At 41.7% G+C, this 19,423-nt stretch overlaps 1 protein-coding gene across 1 annotated transcript in view; it reads left to right on the forward strand.

Annotated features, from left to right (window-relative positions):
- The window catches only part of LOC101883008 (uncharacterized), a 28,661-nt gene extending 10,622 nt beyond the window's left edge, over nt 1–18,039 (forward strand). The window contains exons 6-12 of the mRNA XM_068216517.2: nt 3,474–3,610; nt 4,326–4,420; nt 9,671–10,397; nt 14,019–14,089; nt 14,177–14,318; nt 14,759–14,868; nt 16,936–18,039. Of these exons, the coding sequence (XP_068072618.2) occupies nt 3,474–3,610; nt 4,326–4,420; nt 9,671–10,397; nt 14,019–14,089; nt 14,177–14,318; nt 14,759–14,868; nt 16,936–17,672 (2,019 nt within the window). The 3' untranslated portion in view covers nt 17,673–18,039. The remainder of the gene's footprint in view (nt 1–3,473; nt 3,611–4,325; nt 4,421–9,670; nt 10,398–14,018; nt 14,090–14,176; nt 14,319–14,758; nt 14,869–16,935) is intronic.
- The last annotated feature ends 1,384 nt before the right edge of the window (nt 18,040–19,423 follow it).

The following is a 19,423-nucleotide window of genomic DNA, read 5'->3' on the forward strand; positions in this document are numbered from 1 at the left end:
GCAAACCTGTGCAGAGCTGCGGTCCTCCAGGAAATGAGTTTGAGACCCATGCTGTAAAACAGGGGTCACCCAACTTGTTCCTGAAAGGCCAGTGTCCCTGCAGGGTTTAGCTCCAAATTACCTCAGCACACCTGCCTGGCTGTTTCAAGTATACCTAGTAAGACCTTGATTATCTTGTTCATGTGTATTTGATTAGAGTTGGACCTAAAACCTGAAGGGCACTGGCCCTCTAAAAAACAAGTTGGGCGACCCCTGCTCTAGAGCATGGGTCTCAAACTCAATTCCTGGAGGGCCACAGCTCTGCACAGTTTTGCTCCAACCATGATCAAACACAGCTTATCCAAATAATCAAGTTGTTCAAAGAGTTTTGAACACCTTAATTAGTTGGATCAGCTGTGTTTGATTAGGCTTGGAGCATAACTGTGCAGAGCTGCGGCCCTCCAGGAATTGAATTTGAGACCTATGTTCTAGATCAGGAGTGTCCAAACTCGGTCGTGGAGGGCTGGTGTCCTGCTAAGTTTAGTTCCAACCCTTATCAGACACACCTGGGCTAGCTAATGAAGCTCTTACTAGGCTTTCCAAAAACATCCTTGCAGGTGTGTTGAGGCAAGTTGGAGCTAAAATCTGCAGGACACTGGCCCTCCAGGACCAAGTTTGGACACCCCTGTTCTAGAGGCATACCTAAAAAAAAAATGACTGTAGAGACGGGTTTTAAAACCTTTCGAAGCTTCTACAAAATTGCTTCGACTGTTTCAGTGTTTCATGAAGGCTCTCTCAGCCCGCTAATAACATTCGTCTTGCCTCAGTGCATCTTCTTTAGTAATGTGTGCTCGTCTAAACCATTTTGTTCTTGAGCCACCATTAAGTGGTGTTTATTATACCTAAAGCTGCTCCAGGCACATGAACAAAAGTACCAATCTCATTAACGGACCAGTTTTTGGCAAGGTGCGTCAAACCTAAATAAAATTTCACTTGAACATTGGTGCTTTTTGTTTTGTCAAGGAGTGTTAAACATGGGTGAAAAGCTTGAGCGAAAACGTCCCGTTGTGTATCGGTCTTTATTCATGTTCATTGTTTACAAAGTATTACACTTACCTTCCTGAAAAATCTCAGTTGACAGTTAAACGTGTGAATGCTAATCAATTCCACTCCAGGCGCACACTCATTCACAATTAACATAATATCCACCTATGAATTTACTAAATTGCCATGTAGTTTTTCCCATATTCTGTCCAAAACTACTTTCCTTTCCCCGTGTGACATTTATCCTCTCATTTAGGATTGATCTTTAAATTAAACAGTTAATTCACCCACCCACTCATGCCCTTCCAATCCCCCAAGGCCTTCATTCATCTTCAAGCACAACTTAAGGTATTTTAGATCAAGCTGTCTTAATCTTGATCCTGGAGGTCCATGTTCTGCAGATTTTAGCTCCAACGCTAATCAGACACACCTGGGCTAGCTGATCAAGCTCTCACTAGGCTCTCTAGAAACATCCTTGCAGGTGTGTTGAGGTAAGTTGGAGCAAAAAACTGCGAGACACCAGACCTCCAGGGCCGAGTTAGAGAACCCGTTTTAGATGAAATCCGAGAGCTCTCTTATCCTCCATAGACAGCAAGGAGATCCTGAGATGCTCAAAAGAATTGTCTAAAACATTGTCAAAACTCTTTATATAACTTCAGCAGTTTAATTATAATCATACAAAGTTCCAGGAACACTTTTGTGTGCCAATAAAACCCTGTACGTGGAATGAAATCGTTGCCAACGCTGTAAGTACACCATGGAGTGACAGTAAAACACATTGGATTTGAGTAGAATTAAAAATGAAACCATCAGATAAATTGCTAGGATTGATCTTAGCCTGGTTGTTAGTCATCTCTGGAGAGACCACGCATCTAGTCTACTCGGGAATCAATTCTCTGTCTAAAACCAGCTTTAGGACAAAGAAACATTATCTAAAGGTTATCAAGGTTTTATTGTGAGATTAAGGGCGTACTGACACTATGTACAGTTGCCTTAAGCCTGGTTTATACTTCTGCGTCAGGTGACCGGCGTAACCCACGGCGCAGGCAACGCGCGTGGCTGTGCATTTATACTTCTGCGCGCTGTCTCTGTCGGTCTGCATTAACACTTCCGAAACGCTAGTTGGCAGTGAGGTGTAAATGTTCCTCTGTGTCGAGTTTCTTCTCTTCTGTTTTGCTTTTCCTGAACACTTCCGGGATGTACAAGTGGCTCAAACTCGCTCATTTTAAGGCAGGAACCGGCGGACGTGCAACAACTTTAACTATGAGGTAAACACAAAACAAAACTTTCAATCCGGAGCTCCTTCACGGGACTCCACACTTGTAAACAATCGCTCGCGCCATTCGCGCGGCTCTCGGTCCCGCCCAGACTCGTCAGCGCTACCAAGCCGACCAATCACAGAGCTTACGCTACGCGTCGTTGCGACGTGTAGTTACATTTTTTGAGAGGTGCACGTCAGTGCCGGCGATGGCCACGGCGAAGGGCTATGCGTCAGCGCCGTAGCATACGCCGACGTTTGACGCAGAAGTATAAATCAGCCTTTAAACCGGGCCAAAGCACGCTTGTCCCCCCTCCCGTCTCCCCCGTTGGCCTGCACTCGCATTACAATCGGGCCTTGAATGCTTACGTCATCGATGCTTTGCTGTTCAGTAAGGGCTCTCGCTCAGCACAGTGGAGATTTCTCTAGTTATATCACTTTAGTACTTAAGGATGCAATGGCACGCAGTCAGATATTGCACCGAACAGATCAGCCACTTTTGGCGCTCGTAAACAATCATAAAGCTCTCGTGCTGCAGGTAGTAGGAGGTTTGCTGAAGGTGCAGCTGTCGTGCAGTGAGAGGTTTGCGTATTTAATTATCTACGACAGTTTGCGTTCACTTAACAGTAAGAATGATTAATAAATACATATTAAACGGTCCCCTAAAAGTCACGTCTCGATTTCAGTTTCGGGCTTAGGCACGATTTGCACTAACACACAAGCGTACTGCGCCAAAGCCCAAGTGAACCGCGCTCAGGCCCACCTCTTTCAAACGAGCCAGGGCCGGCCAAGTGAACCGTGCCTGAGCCCGATTCAGAGCACTCACACTTTTCAAACGATCCGGGAAACGGGCCTGAGCATTGTATGGATAGCATAGTGTGAGTAGGCCCTAAGATCAGCTTATAGATGGAGTTCCTCACCAAACAACATTATCTGAAGGTTTTTTTTCTATTATTGTAGGCTTGCTTTATCATATAATTTAGGCAATTATGCAAAGTATGAAAATACAAAGCCTATCTTTTTATGTTGAATTTTTCTGCTACTCTTTTATAAATTTTTCAACATGTTTAGATGATGAAACTGATTTATTTCAGCGTGTGCTTTATTTTGTAAACCTAAGGTAATGCTTTAGTCTTTTTCAACTTTTTAATTGCCTAATAAAGCGTATTTCACCTCACATAATATTGAGTAAAGCGGCTTTTTTGTCTACATAAGCGATTGTTTTGACTTTGAGCAGTGTTTTATTTTGAAGATCCGACGTTGCTCCTGCCTCGCCGTGATGACGTCATCGCTGACGCGTTCATTCAGCGTCGAGTCTTCAGAGCTGAGGTGAGTCGTTGACGCTTTTTCTCGTGTTTACACAACAATAAAACACACTTTACAGTTTATTAAAGCGACAATCTGCGACTAGTTTCTGCATTGAGTTCACCTCTATCTGTGTGTCTGCTGACCAAAACAATACAGCAGGCAGAGAGGAGCTCTGAGGACAATATGAGTGAATGTGTTTGTGTTAGTGTATGAACCTTTCCATGTTTATGTTAGTTCTATCGTAATTTTAGATCTGTGAAGGGGAATATTGTGGCAGAAAATGAACTTTGGTGTAGAAAACATGAAATTAATAGTTTGTGGTGCCCTTTACTTTTTTTAAAGGGTTCGTGTGCATGCGTGATAACAGTCTAATTACTTAATTGGTTTAAATACTTGGTATTTAAACTAAATATAATCATAGATGCATTTTTAAATTACTACAATAGTAATCAGTTCACCCTGTAACCACTCAGTATAAAATGAGCTGATTTTGAATGTCAATTGAATCAATATTAGCAGAGCTGCTGAAATCCTATAGACTGTTTTTGCTGCATTCATTATACTGATGTCTTCAGATCAGCGAATTGCCAGTTAATTTTATTTTAATTATTTAAATGTTATTGGTGTCTGCTGACCTGCACAAATTACATAATCAAACAGTGTCACCTACAAGATATAAGATTTATTTCCTCAGTCAGTGTGAATGAATCAGATTTCTCTGTTTATTCTCCATCAGTGAAAGACAAAGACAGAGTTTATTGAAGGACTGTGTGAAGATGAGTGATCCAGAACCCTGCACAATTAAACAGGAGGAGACTGAAGAACTAATAGGTTTGTGTTTATTCATTACTCTTCAGTAATATTTAAGAACTTAACCAGTTTTTTCCTATTACTTGTAATCTTATTCGGACGTTTTTGTGTTTAGAATAGGTTTAGTTTTATTGTATTATACATTATTGTTTATTCTGATTAACAAATTTCAAAACAAACAATGAACTTTTTTTACCATCTCAATCTTGTATATATCATGCTTATTAAAACACTACAAATATTTTACTGCAGTATCGTCTTTAGTTAAATAATGTTCATAATGACTAGATTGTTTGCACAGGTTTATTCAGCCTTTTTTATACAGACTACTGTATTCAGCTTTATAAATGATTTAAATTATATATTTTAGGGAATTCGACAGGATTTAGTCTCCTCTTCTCCTCTATCTTGAGCACATAGGTTGAATAAGCAGATGAGATGGTGAAGGTCACATCAACAGTACTGCATAAGCTTTAGGCCTCGTTTGCACTAGTGCATTTTAGTTTTAAAACTGCGTTTTAGAATAAAAACGATCCGCGTCCACACTAGCGTTTCACCCAGCGTTTCTGAACAACTGTCCATCTACACAAAAATGACTGAAACGCACATCACGTGACCACACACACACATACTGGCTGTGTCTGAAACCGCCTACTACTCAGTAGGTACTGTATTTGAATTTAACCGTTCTACTAGGCCGTTAGAAAAGTACGTTCTATACAAGTATGAATGTGAAAAGTATGAATGGAATTCGGACGTACTACATCTGCCATTTTGTCATGGTCACGTGACCTACCTGCATCAGTTGCGTCACTTTACTTCTATTCATACATTCGCTCGTGGGCCATCAAGGGATAGCGCAGCATGCATGGGATGCGCACTACGGAATCTCGCCGGAAGTAGTAAGTTACTTCTCGCATACTGATTCTCGAATTCTATGAATTCGGACATACTACTCGGCTCGCATACTGATTTTGGCGTACTATATAGTATGGAAGTATGCGGTTTCGGACGCAGCCATTGTCCAAAATGCGCTGCAGCATATCTACCCAGATGAGAGCTGTGCTGGTCGGACTGCTCATCAAGGATCTCCCGCTGGCTCTAATCTCACTACATTTGTTAAACGTGATATTTAATTCATCTTGTTGTCTTTATCTAGCGACATATTCCCCGGCTTTGGTCTTTTGAATCTTTTACTTGTTCTCGGGTAACGTGTTTTGGCTGAGCGAAGAGAAGTTAATATTTAATGTAACCACGTACATTCTGTATAATGACTGATCTCCTGCCTTTATTTCCTTTAATGCAGGGGTCACCAATCTCGGTCCTGGAGGGCCGGTGTCCCTGCAGGGTTTAGCTCCAACTTGCCTCAACACACCTGCCTGGATGTTTCAACTATACCTAATAAGACTTAGATTAGCTTGTTCAGGTGTGTTTGATTAGAGTTAGAGCTAATCTCTGTTGGGCACCGGCCCTCTAGGAACAAGTTTGGTGACCCCTGCTTTATTGTATAAACTTATCATGTTATACTTTTATAAGGGCCATTATTGATTATCAAAACTGATATTCAGCAAAGAGGGGGTGTGTTTCATATTTTCAATGAAAATGAGGATGAAAAAGGAGGCAGTGATGTTATCGGCTCCGTTTTGTAATGCATACAGTGTAGATGACGCTCATAGCCTATATGCAGCACGATGCCTCAAGATGTCTGCTGTCTGTTAAGTTGTTAATATCAAATGAAAATAGCAGTTCCTTAAATCATGTCTTCATTTTATTGTTGAGAAAGTTAAACGACGTAGCCAAAGTGATGTGAATGACGTTATAAAGCACACTGCTCCCTTTGAAGATTTGCCGGACATGTCCTCGTGAGTTTGTTTTCCATATCAAACTTGACAAGTCCCCCATCCACACTGAGATGGAGCAGCAGCTTTGTTTAATTTTAGAATGAAAACGGCCTCTCCAGCGTTTTCAAAACGCTGTTTTCGACGCTCAAACTCCGGCGTAGTGTGGACGGATGGCCAACCGTAGCAAAACTTAAGCCTGGTTTATACTTTTGCGTCAAGTGACCGGCGTGACCCACGGCGCATGCAACGCGTGTAGCTGTGCATTTATACTTCTGCGCGCTGTCTCTGTTGGTCTGCATTAACACTTCCGAAACGCTAGTGGGCAGTGAGGTGTAAATGTTCCTCTGTGTCGAGTTTCTTCGCTGCTGTTTTGCTTTTCCTGAACACTTTCTGGTTGTACAAGTGACTCAAACTCGCTCATTTTGAGGCAGGAACCGGCGGATGTGCAACAACTTTAACTATGAGGTAAACACAAAACAAAACTTTCCATCAGGAGCTCCTTCACGGGACTCCACACTTGTAAACAATCGCTCCATCAGGCTCGCACCATTCACGCGGCTCTCGGTCCCGCCCAGACTCGTCAGCGCAACCAAACTGACCAATCACAGAGCTTGCGCTACGCGTCGTTGCGACATGTAGTTACAATTTTTGGGAGGTGCACGTCAACGACGGCCACTGCGAAGGCCTATGCGTCATCGCCGAAGCATACACCGGCGTTTGACGCAGAAGTATAAATCAGCCTTTATGCGTTTTCAAACTGAAACACATTAGTGTAAACGGGGCCTGAGGCGCTATATAAATAAAAATTATTATTATTATTATTATTTCACCCTCATGCTCCATCATAACATCACAACTCCCAAGACAACTTTTCACCTCAACAAGAAATCTCGTCACAATTTAATTTTGCAAGTTCTTGTCATACGAGATCTTGTCACACCCCTATTATATAGGCTACTTACATTTAATTCATAATTCTCTTATTGTTTAAAAATGAACTATAGTGTGTAGAGACTATTCTGTTTTATTTGTGCTGTAAATATTTAATTGTTATTGCAATAAATAAATGATCACGCTATGTGATCGGTCATCATGACTGCCGCAGCTTTGAGCCCCCGAAGTATCCGTCTTGACGGCTGTTTTTAACTCCGTCCTCGCCTGCGCTCGGCTAATCTCGTTGATCGCCGTCTGCAGTCGTGCTTCATGTCGAACTCGCCTACTGGCTTTATCACACACGTCATACAAAGAGATAACATTTGTGAACTGGTGCTATATAAAGTAAACAAAAATAACTTGACTTTCAAGAGGAGTGGCTTTAGTGGGGGGTGGGCATCCCCTTAAAAATGATATGATCCAACCTGTGACAAATGTCATGCTGAACCTGCAAATCTAGTTCACATGTTTTGGACCTGTCCAGCTTTGTTTCCTTTTTGGGAGTCTGTTTTTGATTCATTTTCAGCAATTACATCTATTAATATTGATCCTTCTCCGTTGATTGGCCTGTTTGGAGTTCTTCCCCCTGACTGCGAGTTACCATTTTATTGTTCTGAATTAATAGCTTTTCCGTCATTATTAGCTAGGCGGTGCATTTTGTTGCAGTGGAAGTCTCCTCAACCCCCATCCTATACTCAGTGGATTAAAGATGCCTTATTTTTTTGTTAAATTAGGAAAAATTAAACATAGTCTTCGAGGTTCAGTGGTCAAATTTTGGAATATTTGGTTGCCTTTTTTGGAACATGTCAAATCTCTGAGACTTGAGGCAATTACTGTGGAGTGAATGGTTGCTAATCTTGCATTTTTGTTTTGATCTGTGCTTCCAGTTGAGTATTAGTGCTGCTGATATACCACAAACATACAACTTTTTCTTGACATAAAACCACAAGTTTTAAGAATGTGCCACCCCCCAGCGTATTTCGTTTAATACATTTTCCCTTTTCTCTCGCTTTTTAAAACATTTCTATTTTTTTCTATTTGTTTATTTTATTTTATTTTATTATTACTGTTTATTTTACTTAATACACTCTGCTGTTAACCTCAACGTCTGGTACAGACCTGTTTATATGCTCAATTTGAAAATTGATTTATGCACATCATATAGTGTTTATGCATGTCATATACTGTGTGTCGCACAATATGAGGGTTATAGTGTGGTTTATTTATTTTTTAATCAATGCTGTACTGTTATATATATATATATATATATATATATATATATATATATATATATATATATATATATATTTTTTTTTTTTTTTTCTGTTTGTACTGTTATTGTCTCTTTTTACCAAGTGTGCCGCAAGCCTGCGTTTGAGTGAAGGTCTCGGCCGTTAGATCGCCCCCTGGGGGCTGGCTGCAGTACAAGTCATAAAGCCCGCCTCCTCTGTGTTAATGAAGGAGACTTGAGCCCAAATAAAAAAATATTATTACACTTGCAATAAAATGTCCCGAAAGATGGTTCTGGTGGATTAAGGCACTGGTTATTGTGCTGAAATAGGTGCAGATCTTCATTTTTGTAAACAGTTTGTTTTTAGCAGTAATTTAATGCTGGGCGTGTCATCGTGATTGACAGTTTCTCAAAGCAGCGCGTCTGAGCTTCGGCAGAAGACTGAAGTGTTATTATTTGATTTCTGTGTTATTTTACCATGACAAAATGAGTTCAGCAGTAAACTACAGTTTCTGACATACATGATCCTGGTGGAACACTGTTTATTCGCTAAGGTCAGGGCTTTTTTCGGGCTTTATTAGTTTGCTGATACACGCCTAACGTTAGCCACCCAGATAGCAAAACACACTCGAGCCAGTTCCAGCTAAAAGTTAGATTCTCGCCTGCTGGAGACTTACCCCTCAGACTGACTACCTCTGCTGGACCTACTCCGGATGCCTGGACTCACTGCCCGATTCCAGCCTGAGTCAATCGAGCCAGAGCTGGTGCTGCCGCATGCGAGCCGGAATCAGCCCGCGACGCCGCGAGTAGGTTATGCGCTGCGGCCCGGAGCTGGCACGATTGAATATATAAAACCCTCATATTTGTTAACGTTATTACATCCATTTGTGTTGATATGACAGCAAACGAATGCTGAGAAGTTTGGGGGGCGTGGTTGATTTTACATAAAGCGTTTGATTGGAAGCTCGACTCCGCTCATTTTCGCGGCTCCTCCTCTGGCTCCATCAGACAGTCCTTCTGCGCATGTCAAGGCTCCAATTTCAGCAGTGTTTTGCGACAGTTTGTGCCCGTCAAGCAGGCGTTTTGCCCTCAAGGCGTTCAATGGGAAAAGCGGCTGTCGCGTCGTCCATATTTTTTACAGTCATTGGTTTTTACTTTGTTTGTTAACTGTCAAAAAAATCTAATATATATTTTAAAAAAATGATAGGCAAACACTTCTATTTCTACGTTTCTCTCAAAATGTAACTATAATTTTTTTTTTTTCAGACCCGAGTGAAGACATGAAGGTCTACCTTGATCTCCATATAAAGCCGAAGCCTGTCTTATGCTCTCTGTGTGGCAAGAGTTTTGCATGCAAGCGGAGTTTGAGAAGACATCAGACTATTCACACTGGAGAGAAACCGTACCAGTGTTCACAGTGCGACAGCAGATTCCGTCAGGCAGAATATCTGAAAAAGCATGAGATGATCCACAGTGGAGAGAAACCATTCAAGTGTTCACACTGCGACAAGAGCTTCAGCTTGTCCGTATATTTGAAAACGCACGAGAGAACTCACAGTGGAGAGAAACCGTACACGTGTATCGAGTGTGGGAAGAGTTTCAGGCGATTATCACACCTTAAACGACACATGCTGATCCACACTGGAGAGAAAGCGCACGGATGTGAGCAATGCGGCAAAGCGTTTTCAAGACCTACAGAGCTGAGGATCCATCTTAGAGTTCACACAAAGGAGAAACCGTATCCATGCTCTGTGTGTGGGAAGAGTTTTTCGCAGACGTCAAGTTTAAGACTACATCAGAAGATCCACATCGGAGTGAGAGAGTATGTGTGCGTTGAATGTAACAAGACTTTTATTAGATCCGGAGACCTGAAACAGCACCAGAGGATTCACACTGGAGAGAAACCGTTCACATGTACTGAATGTGGGAAGAGCTTCACGAAGTTAGCAATCCTTTATAAACACATGATGATGCACACTGGAGAGAAGTCATAGTGTGATAATGCAGCACAACATGTTTGAGCGCTTTAGATCTTAAGATTAGCGAAAGGTGTTGCATCAAATTGGGTGGCATCTGGACCATAAAGCTGCATGTGAACACACCGAAGAGATGAAAGTAGTGATGGGAAGTTCGTATCATTTTACTGACTCGGATCTTTGAGTCTTGTTCATTGAGATGAACGAATCTTCACGAGTCATTTGGTTCAATTTGCCAAAATATTATTAAAATGTTACGAATTGCTTCCAAACACATCTACAACTAATCCAAAAGGTTGACTGCACGACAAATAAGTCATAAATAGAATACTATAAGAAGGAGAAAATAATAATTCAATGTTGACCTGCTCTTCTGTTTATGAAGGTATTGTCGTCTCTTTGCTCAGCTCACCTATTCATGTCTTCAAATGTCAGGGGTTCATTCACATTACACTGACAGTCACATATAATCTTAATCAATGCACAGTTTGAGCCGATAGGAGCCATAATCGTTCGTTGTTTACGTGACAGAATGACTCAAACCCGAGGAGTTGAGAGATGAATGGATCAATTCTTTTTCCGGCTCCAAACGCGTATGATTGGCTTCTGCCAATGTGATATAGACTTGAAATTAACGATACCACCTGCACAAATGTGCGCACGTGCGGATGAACGAATCATTCCCTGAGAGGACTCGTAGTTCCCGAGTCATATTAAAGATTCGTTTAAATTGAACAAATCGTTCATGAACGACCCATCACTAGATGAAAGCCGACTTTGAAGATGTTTCTTTTCACACCGCGAGCGGCAGTATTTGTGTATTATTTTCATTGCGCAAAGGGAAACCAAACTTTCAATGCACACAGGTAAAACATAAACAAAGCATTGACTGAAAAAGTAATATGGACGATGAAGAACCATCTTCTTCCATTGAATGATTTGATTGCAAAATGCCTGAAGACAGGCACAGATCGTCACAAAAAAAGCTGATAAAGGAGCCTGGGCATGCACTGAAGAAATTCCCAATGGAGGCAGAACCACGTTATCGAATATCTTCAGTATATTCCCACTGAACTTCTTATCAGACCACCTGTAATTGCACCGTATTGAAAAGGCTTGCTAAAATAATCACAAGCACTTATATTTAAAAACACACAACAATATACCATCTATTAAAAACACAGTGTGACATTTAATTTAATAAACAGCGGTCCCTCGCTAAAACGCGGTTCACCTTTCACGGTTTCGCAGATTGACTTGTTTTTTTACAGCACATTCCCATATGGTCTCCCATCCAGGTGCTGACCAGGCGCAGCCCTGCTTAGCTTCAGTGGGCGACCATCTGAGAGTTGCAGAGAGCTAGTTGCCGGCAAAGAGTATTATATTATGACACCTCTCGCGTAATACTCATTTGTCATTTTATTACTTGTGTCCTTGACTAGAAAATCAGAAAAGTCCGTTGGCCAGCACCTTCGGTTTCGTTTTCAGAGCAGCTGCGAACTCCAGTCAAAAACGGCACTCATCAGTGCAAAGTGCAGAGTTGGACAGTTCCATTTTTGTGTGGAGGGGGACTTTAAATTTGATTGACAAACTTACAAGAACTAGTGTTCTGTTAATCGTCAATATTAATTTACATTGATGTTCCGACTTACATTGATGTTCCGACTTACACCCGTTACATGCTTTCAATGCAGTTTTTTTTCTTTGTTGCTATCTTCGTGGTCTCTGGCCAGGGGGAGGTGAAGGCTTCCCCAGCTTAAGGCTGATTTATACTTCTGCGTCAAACGCCGGCGTATGCTATGGCGCTGACGCATAGCCCTTCACCGTGGCTGTCAGCGTCGCTGACGTGCACCTCTCAAAATATGTAACTACACGTCGCAACGACGCATAGCGCAAGCTCTGTGATTGGTCGGCTTGGTAGCGCTGACGAGTCTGGGCGGGACCGAGAGCTGCGCGAATGGTGCGAGCCTGATGGAGCGATTGTTTACAAGTGTGGAGTCCCGTGAAGGAGCTCCTGATGGAAAGTTTTGTTTTGTGTTTACCTCATAGTTAAAGTTGTTGCACGTCCGCCGGTTCCTGCCTCAAAATGAGCGAGTTTGAGCCACTTGTACATCCCGGAAGTGTTCTGGAAAAGCAAAACAGCAGCGAAGAAACTCGACACAGAGGAACATTTACACCTCACTGTCCACTAGCGTTTCGTAAGTGTTAATGAAGACCAACAGAGACAGCGCGCAGAAGTATAAATGCACAGCTACACGCGTTGCATGCGCCGTGAGTTACGCCGGCCACTTGACGCAAAAATATAAACCAGGCTTTACACACGCTCTACCTATTATGTGCGCGTCTGGAGTGTGTTACTTTCAACTGTTGTGTGTGGTGTATCCGGTGTGCAACCCCCATAAGGATGAAGTCTGCTTTCGCTTTTTAGATCAGTGACTGCAGGATAAAGAACATTACGCCGGATGCCAACATTATCCCGACTAAATAAAAATAATGAGGGACCACTGTACTCGACCAGTTTGATATGTTGGACTACAAAATTAACAATCTTTAATATACTTTAGGTTAGGATATTAATGATGGTGAGCACAAAAGTTTTTTCTCTCATAATGGACTGTTGGTATATTTATTTGTGTCTTCATAGGGGTAGAAATAACATTGTAAAATATGAATAATGACATGTAAACAACACAAACAGTTCCTAGAAAGGGTTTTATTATTAATCAGCTGGACTCAAAATATAGGCTTCAATTTGTTAAATGTTTACGCATCAATAAAGTGTATGTTGCTGAAAACTGTCCTCTGTCTTCACAAACATCAGATTTGATACATTTGTGTGTGTTATTGAATCACAATCGTTTTAGGTGCATATCTGACAGCCATACGTTTGCTTTTTAGTTTTGTCATATTTTACTCACTAATTTAATTAATTCATTCATTTTCTTTATTGGCTTAGTCCCTGTACTAATCAGGGGTTGCTACAGTGGAATGAACTGCCGATTTATCCAGCATATGTTTACAGTGGATCCCCTTCCAGCTGCAACCCGCCACTGGGAAACACCCATACACTCTCATTAACACACTTGCACTACGGCCAAATTAGCTAACTCAATTCCTCTATAGTACATGTATTTGGACTGTGGGGGAAACCAGAGCACCCAGAGGAAACCCACGCCAACATGGGGAGAACACGCAAACACCACATAGAAATGCCAACTGACCCAGCTACCAGGGGCATCTTTAGTGGTTTTTGGGCCTTTCGCAATTCCAGCTATGAAGCCTAAACTTCAAAAATGCACCTTTTGTACTTCTTTTTTTTTATTATTATGCTGTTTGTTCTTACATCATTTGATCTCACAGTCTACATTTCATCTTAATGCAAGACAATAATGACATGTAAAGCACCCTGTAGGATGAATTCAAAACCAAAACTTAAATTCACAACCAAAATTAATAAATACTGTCGTTTTTAAAACTAAATCTTTACTGATTTGACTGCTGGACTGGTCTATGATTGAAGGTGGGGGACCCTCACTGACATACAAAATATGATAGAAAACAACGTTACATTTAATTTAGGTATCATTTATACTTATAGGTATTTATTTGGGGGACCTTGGATTTTCTGGGGCTGTAAGCGGCCGCTTACTTTGCTCATTAGTTAAACCTGCCCCTCCTAACCGGGGCTCCAACCGACAACCTTCTTGCAGTGAGGCGACAGTGCTATAATCACTGCACTGTCCTACTCACTCATTTTTTAGTGTGTGTAATTAAAACAACATTTTAATTGATTAATAAACGGTGTTTCACCTCAAACGTGTTTTGTTTTTTATAAATTTGATAGTATTTGACGCATTTGCGTTAATCCGTTGCTCCCGCCTTGCCGTGATGACGTCAGCACTGACGCGTTCATTCAGCGTCGAGTCTTCAGAGCTGAGGTGAGTCGTTGACGCTTTTTCTCGTGTTTACACAACAATAAAACACACTTTACAGTTTATTAAAGCGACAATCTGCGACTAGTTTCTGCATTGAGTTCACCTCTATCTGTGTGTCTGCTGACCAAAACAATACAGCAGGCAGAGAGGAGCTCTGAGAGGACAATATGAGTGAATGTGTTTGTTTTCTTTCACTTTTTTGTTTGTATGATTTTTTTTGTTTGTTTGTGTTTAGAGTCTGAGGCTCATCAGTATTATCAGAGCTGCTGAAAGTCTTTATTTTGTGTGTATAGTTCCTGTGTTTTCTACATTCATTAGCCCAGATTAAGTTAAATTTGGTGTCTGCTGACTTGAACACATATTGTCACAAACAAGATATAATGTGATGTTTATTTCCTTAATCAGTGTAAATTGATCAGATTTCTCTGTTTATTCCTCTAAAGATCTGCCGTCATCAGTGAAAGACAAAGACAGAGTTTATTGAAGGACAGTGAGAAGATGAGTGATCCAGAACCCTGCAGAATTAAACAGGAAGAGGCTGAAGGACTAATAGGTTTGTGTTTATTCATTACTCTTCAATAATGAGGCTGAACAACTGTTAATATTAAACTCCTCCATCAGTTTTGGTTTATTTTCATTCATTCATTCATTTTCTGCCGCTTTTCCGGGGCCGGGTCACGGGGGCAGCAATTTTAGGAGAGAACCCCAGACTTCCCTCTCCTCAGACACTTCCTCCAGCTCCTCCAGGGGGATCCCGAGGCATTCCCAGGCCAGCCGAGAGACATAGTCCCCCCAGCGTGTCCTGGGTCTTCCCCGAGGCCGCCTCCCGGTGGGACATGCCTGGAACACCTCCCTAGGTAGGCATCCATGAGGCATCCGAAACAGATGCCTGAGCCACCTCAGCTGACTTCTCTCGATGTGGAGGAGCAGCGGCTCTACTCCGAGCTCCTCCCGGGTGTCAGAGCTCCTCACTCTATCCATAAGAGTGCGTCCTGCCACCCTTCGAAGGAAACTCATTTCGGCCGCTTGTATCCGAGATCTTGTCCTTTCGGTCATGATCCAAAGCTCATAACCACAGGTGAGAGTAGGAATGTAGATTGACCGGTAAATTGAGAGCTTTGCCTTTCGGCTCAGCTCCTTCTTCACCACAACGGACCGGTACATCAACAGCATTACTGCTGCCGCTGCACCAATCCGCCTGTTAATCTCACGTTCCATCCTTCCCTCACTCGTGAACAAAGCCCCGAGATACTTAAACTCCTCCACCTGGGTTAAGGACTTTCCTCCAACCTGGAGATGGCAAAGATTCAGCACCATGGCCTCTGACTTGGAGGTGCTGATTCCCATCCCAGCCGTGTCACACTTGGCAGCAAACCGCCCCAGTGCATGCTGAAGGTCCATGTCTGATGAAGCCAACATCAGTTTAAATCCAACCAACTTACCTTTTTATTTTATCACAAAATATTTGTGTTTAGGATATTGGACCTGCCTATTTACATGGCTTTGGAATGCTCTAGTGTCGGTCATTTTGCAATAGTTTGTATTTTGCACATACAAGATGTTGCTAAAGATGAAAACACGCCTGTTAAATAATAGTTTGTGTCTAGGGGTGTCACGATTTCGAAATCGATCGAAATTTATGCTCAATTTCGATTATCGAATCAAAAAATAGAATCGTTGATGCTGCCACGCCCCCATGTCACGTCAGCTTGTCTTGCCAAGTGGGAAAAAAACAGGCTTGTTGAAGTGCTTGTTAAACTGCAGAAGCAGGAGACCCGTCGACAGAGCTTAAACCCTCTCCTCTTTCAATGAAGTCGCCGGTGTGGAAGCATTTTGGATTTCCAGTGAGTTATGTTGACAACGTTCGTGTTGTCGACAAAAAAAAACACAGTTTTGCAGCTCTGCTATGTACGTATTACGTACGGTTCGTCCGATAGACAACACCGGCATCGCGATCCTCCGCCCGCCCCCGTTGCAAATCCGCTCGCGAAAAGTACACACTCAGGCCCTGTTTACACTGTCTTTGTTTTTAAATGGCATTTTAGAACGATTTGACATCCACAGTGGCGTGTAGCATTTCTGAGCAGCCCTCCTTCCTCTCTACCTCTGAAAATGCACATCACGTGACCACACAGACACAGACGCACACACAGCCGTGCGCTCGAGACAGCAGGTCTAGGCAGTCAGAGGACTGCTTCAATCTTTCACTCACTTGTACTTAGTCATTTTAGCGAACACCTCAGATACTGTTGGCTGGTTCCTGTTGGTTGTGCGTCTTTTTTACCGACGCCATTATAACGACACAGATCACTGCCTATTCACGAGTCCCGCAGAAAAAGTGATTGACAGGTGGTAATTATGTGTGTATCTTGCCTTTATTCATTTACTGTATGATTTGTTTATGGGTAAAACAAAGACCATGCAGGTCAGGTAGTTTAAACGGTAGGCTACAAATAATTAATTGGTCATTAATTAATTAATTATTTATAATCGAAACGAATCGTGCCTTTAGAATCAAAAATGTAATCGAATCGAGGATTTGGAAGATCGTGACACCCCTTATTTGTATCACTACTTCACATTTCTCTTTTAAAATGTAACATTTTGTCTTCATTTTCAGACCTTAGTGAAGACGTGAAAGTCCACCCTAATGTTCAAACCAAGATGTTTTTATGCCCTTTTTGTGGAAAGAGTTACAATCGTCAAGACAAATTCAGAAAGCATCAGAGCACTCACACTGGAGAGAAACCGTACAAGTGTTCACACTGCTACAAGCCATTCAGTCAGCCAGAGTATCTGAGAAAACATGAGAGGATCCACACTGGAGAGAAACCGTACAAGTGTTCACACTGCGACAAGAGATTCAGCTTGTTAAAAACCATGAAAACACATGAGAGGATCCACACTGGAGAGAAACCATTCACATGTACCGAGTGTGGGACGAGTTTCTCACAGTTATCACACCTTAATCAACACATGAGGATCCACACTGGAGAGAAACCACACGAATGTGATCAATGCGGCAAGACGTTTTCAAGGCTTCCAGATCTGAAGAAACATCTTAGAGTCCATACAAACGAAAAGCCGTACTCATGTTCTGAGTGTGGAAAGAGTTTTATGTGGCAAACAAGCTTAAAATTACATCAGAAGATCCACACTGGTGTGAGAGAGTTCGACTGCTTAGAGTGTGGGAAGACTTTTATTACAGTCGGAGACTTGAAACGACACCAGAGGATTCACACCGGAGAGAAACCGTACGTGTGTTCACACTGCAACCAGACTTTCAGACATTCAGGAAATCTGAAATCGCATGAGATGATTCACGCTGGAGAGTTTCACGCAGTTATCATACCTTAATAAGCATGCAAAATCTAAGATTTGTGTATGTTAGTAAACTCCTGTTATTTATAAGTGAGGTTAGCGTGTACACTCATTAACAATAAGTCTAATCGCTCCATAAAATAACAATCCAGGAACATACTGAAATACTCATTGCTTTGACTCCAGTATGTGTCCAAAATCCAAAAAACTAAACAATTTATGCCTCAAATATATTCAATAAGTATGTGTCCACCAAAGTATAGTCATGTTGTATTGTTCTGAATCAATGTAGTTTTAGCAGCAATAAGATTAATCAATAATCTTAATCTTAATAATTAATCACAGTGGCTCAGAGCTGAAGGTCGCTGATTCAAGTCCTGCCTGGGCCAATTGGCATTTCTGTGTGGAGTTTGCATGTTTTCACTTGTTGGCGTGGGTTTTCTCCGGGTGCTCCAGTTATCCCAACAGTCCAAACACATGCGCTATAGGGGAATTGAATAAACCAAATATGCCATAGTGCAGGGGTCACCAAACTTGTTCCTGGAGGTCCGGTGTCCTGCAGATTTTAGCTCCAACCCTAATCAAACTCGGCTGCAAAAGCTAATCAAGGGCTGCATCCGAAACCGCATACTTCCATACTATACAGTACGCTACAATCAATATGTGAGCCGAGTAGTATGTCCAAATTCATAGAATTCGAAAATCAGTGTGCGAGAAGTACCCGGATGACTTACTACTTCAGGCGAGATTCTGGAGTGCGCATCCCATGCACACTGCGCTATCCCATAATGCCCCACATGAGAATTCATGAATGGAAGTGAAGCGACGCAACTGACGAAGGTAGGTCACGTGACCATGACAAAATGGCGGATGTGGTACATCCGAATTCCATTCATACTTCTCACATTCATACTGTATAGAAAGTACTTTTCTAACGGCCGAGTAGTACGTCTAAATTCAAATGCAGTACCTACTGTGTAGTAGGTGAATTCAGACGCAGCCAAGGTCTTACTAGGTGTACTTGAAGCACCCAGGGAGGTGTGTTGAAGCAAGTTGGAGCCCTCCAGACTGAGATTGGTGACCCCTGCCATAGTGTATGAGTGTAAATGCGAGAGTGTAAGGGTGTTTCCCAGAGGTTGGTAGAGTATCCAAAATCTATACTCAAGTAAAAGTACAAGTACTTGTGGAATTTTTTTTCCTCAAGTAAAAGTAACAATCTTAAAAGGTACTTGAGTAAGAGTAAAAAAGCACCTGATTAAAAAATTACTCAAGTAAATAGTTACTAGTTACTTTAGTCCCCAGCCGGGACCAGAGTGAGGCGACAGTGCTAACCACTGAGCCACTGTTCTGCTCTATTGACTCGCACTTGTAGATAATTATTTGTTTACATGTAAACCAAAGGAAGAAAGAAACAGAAAAAAATGTTAATAAGAGAATTTCTGGGGGATTTGGCACAAAATATTATTATTTCTTGAGATATTGAGATTAAGCTGTGATTTTAAGGATATCCTGGCTGATATTTAGCCCTGAATCAGGCAAATTAAAATTATTATGGAGATTTTTTTTTTTACATCTAGCCTGCTCCTGTGCTAGCTAACAACCAGGCTAAGATTAATACTTTTATTTGTACTTATAGTTTTAGATTAGTTTATCAGTGTAATTGTATTTATTGTAATTTCTTTTTAAAAACCTACTTTTGTATTAATATTACTTGTTAAGCACCTAGAGTCTGAGAGTAATGCAATTTCAATTCTCTATATGTCCTGTACATGTGCTTTAATTGACAA

The sequence above is a fragment of the Danio rerio genome, chromosome 22 (genome assembly GCF_049306965.1).
Source record: "Danio rerio strain Tuebingen ecotype United States chromosome 22, GRCz12tu, whole genome shotgun sequence".
Lineage (NCBI taxonomy): Eukaryota > Metazoa > Chordata > Actinopteri > Cypriniformes > Danionidae > Danio > Danio rerio.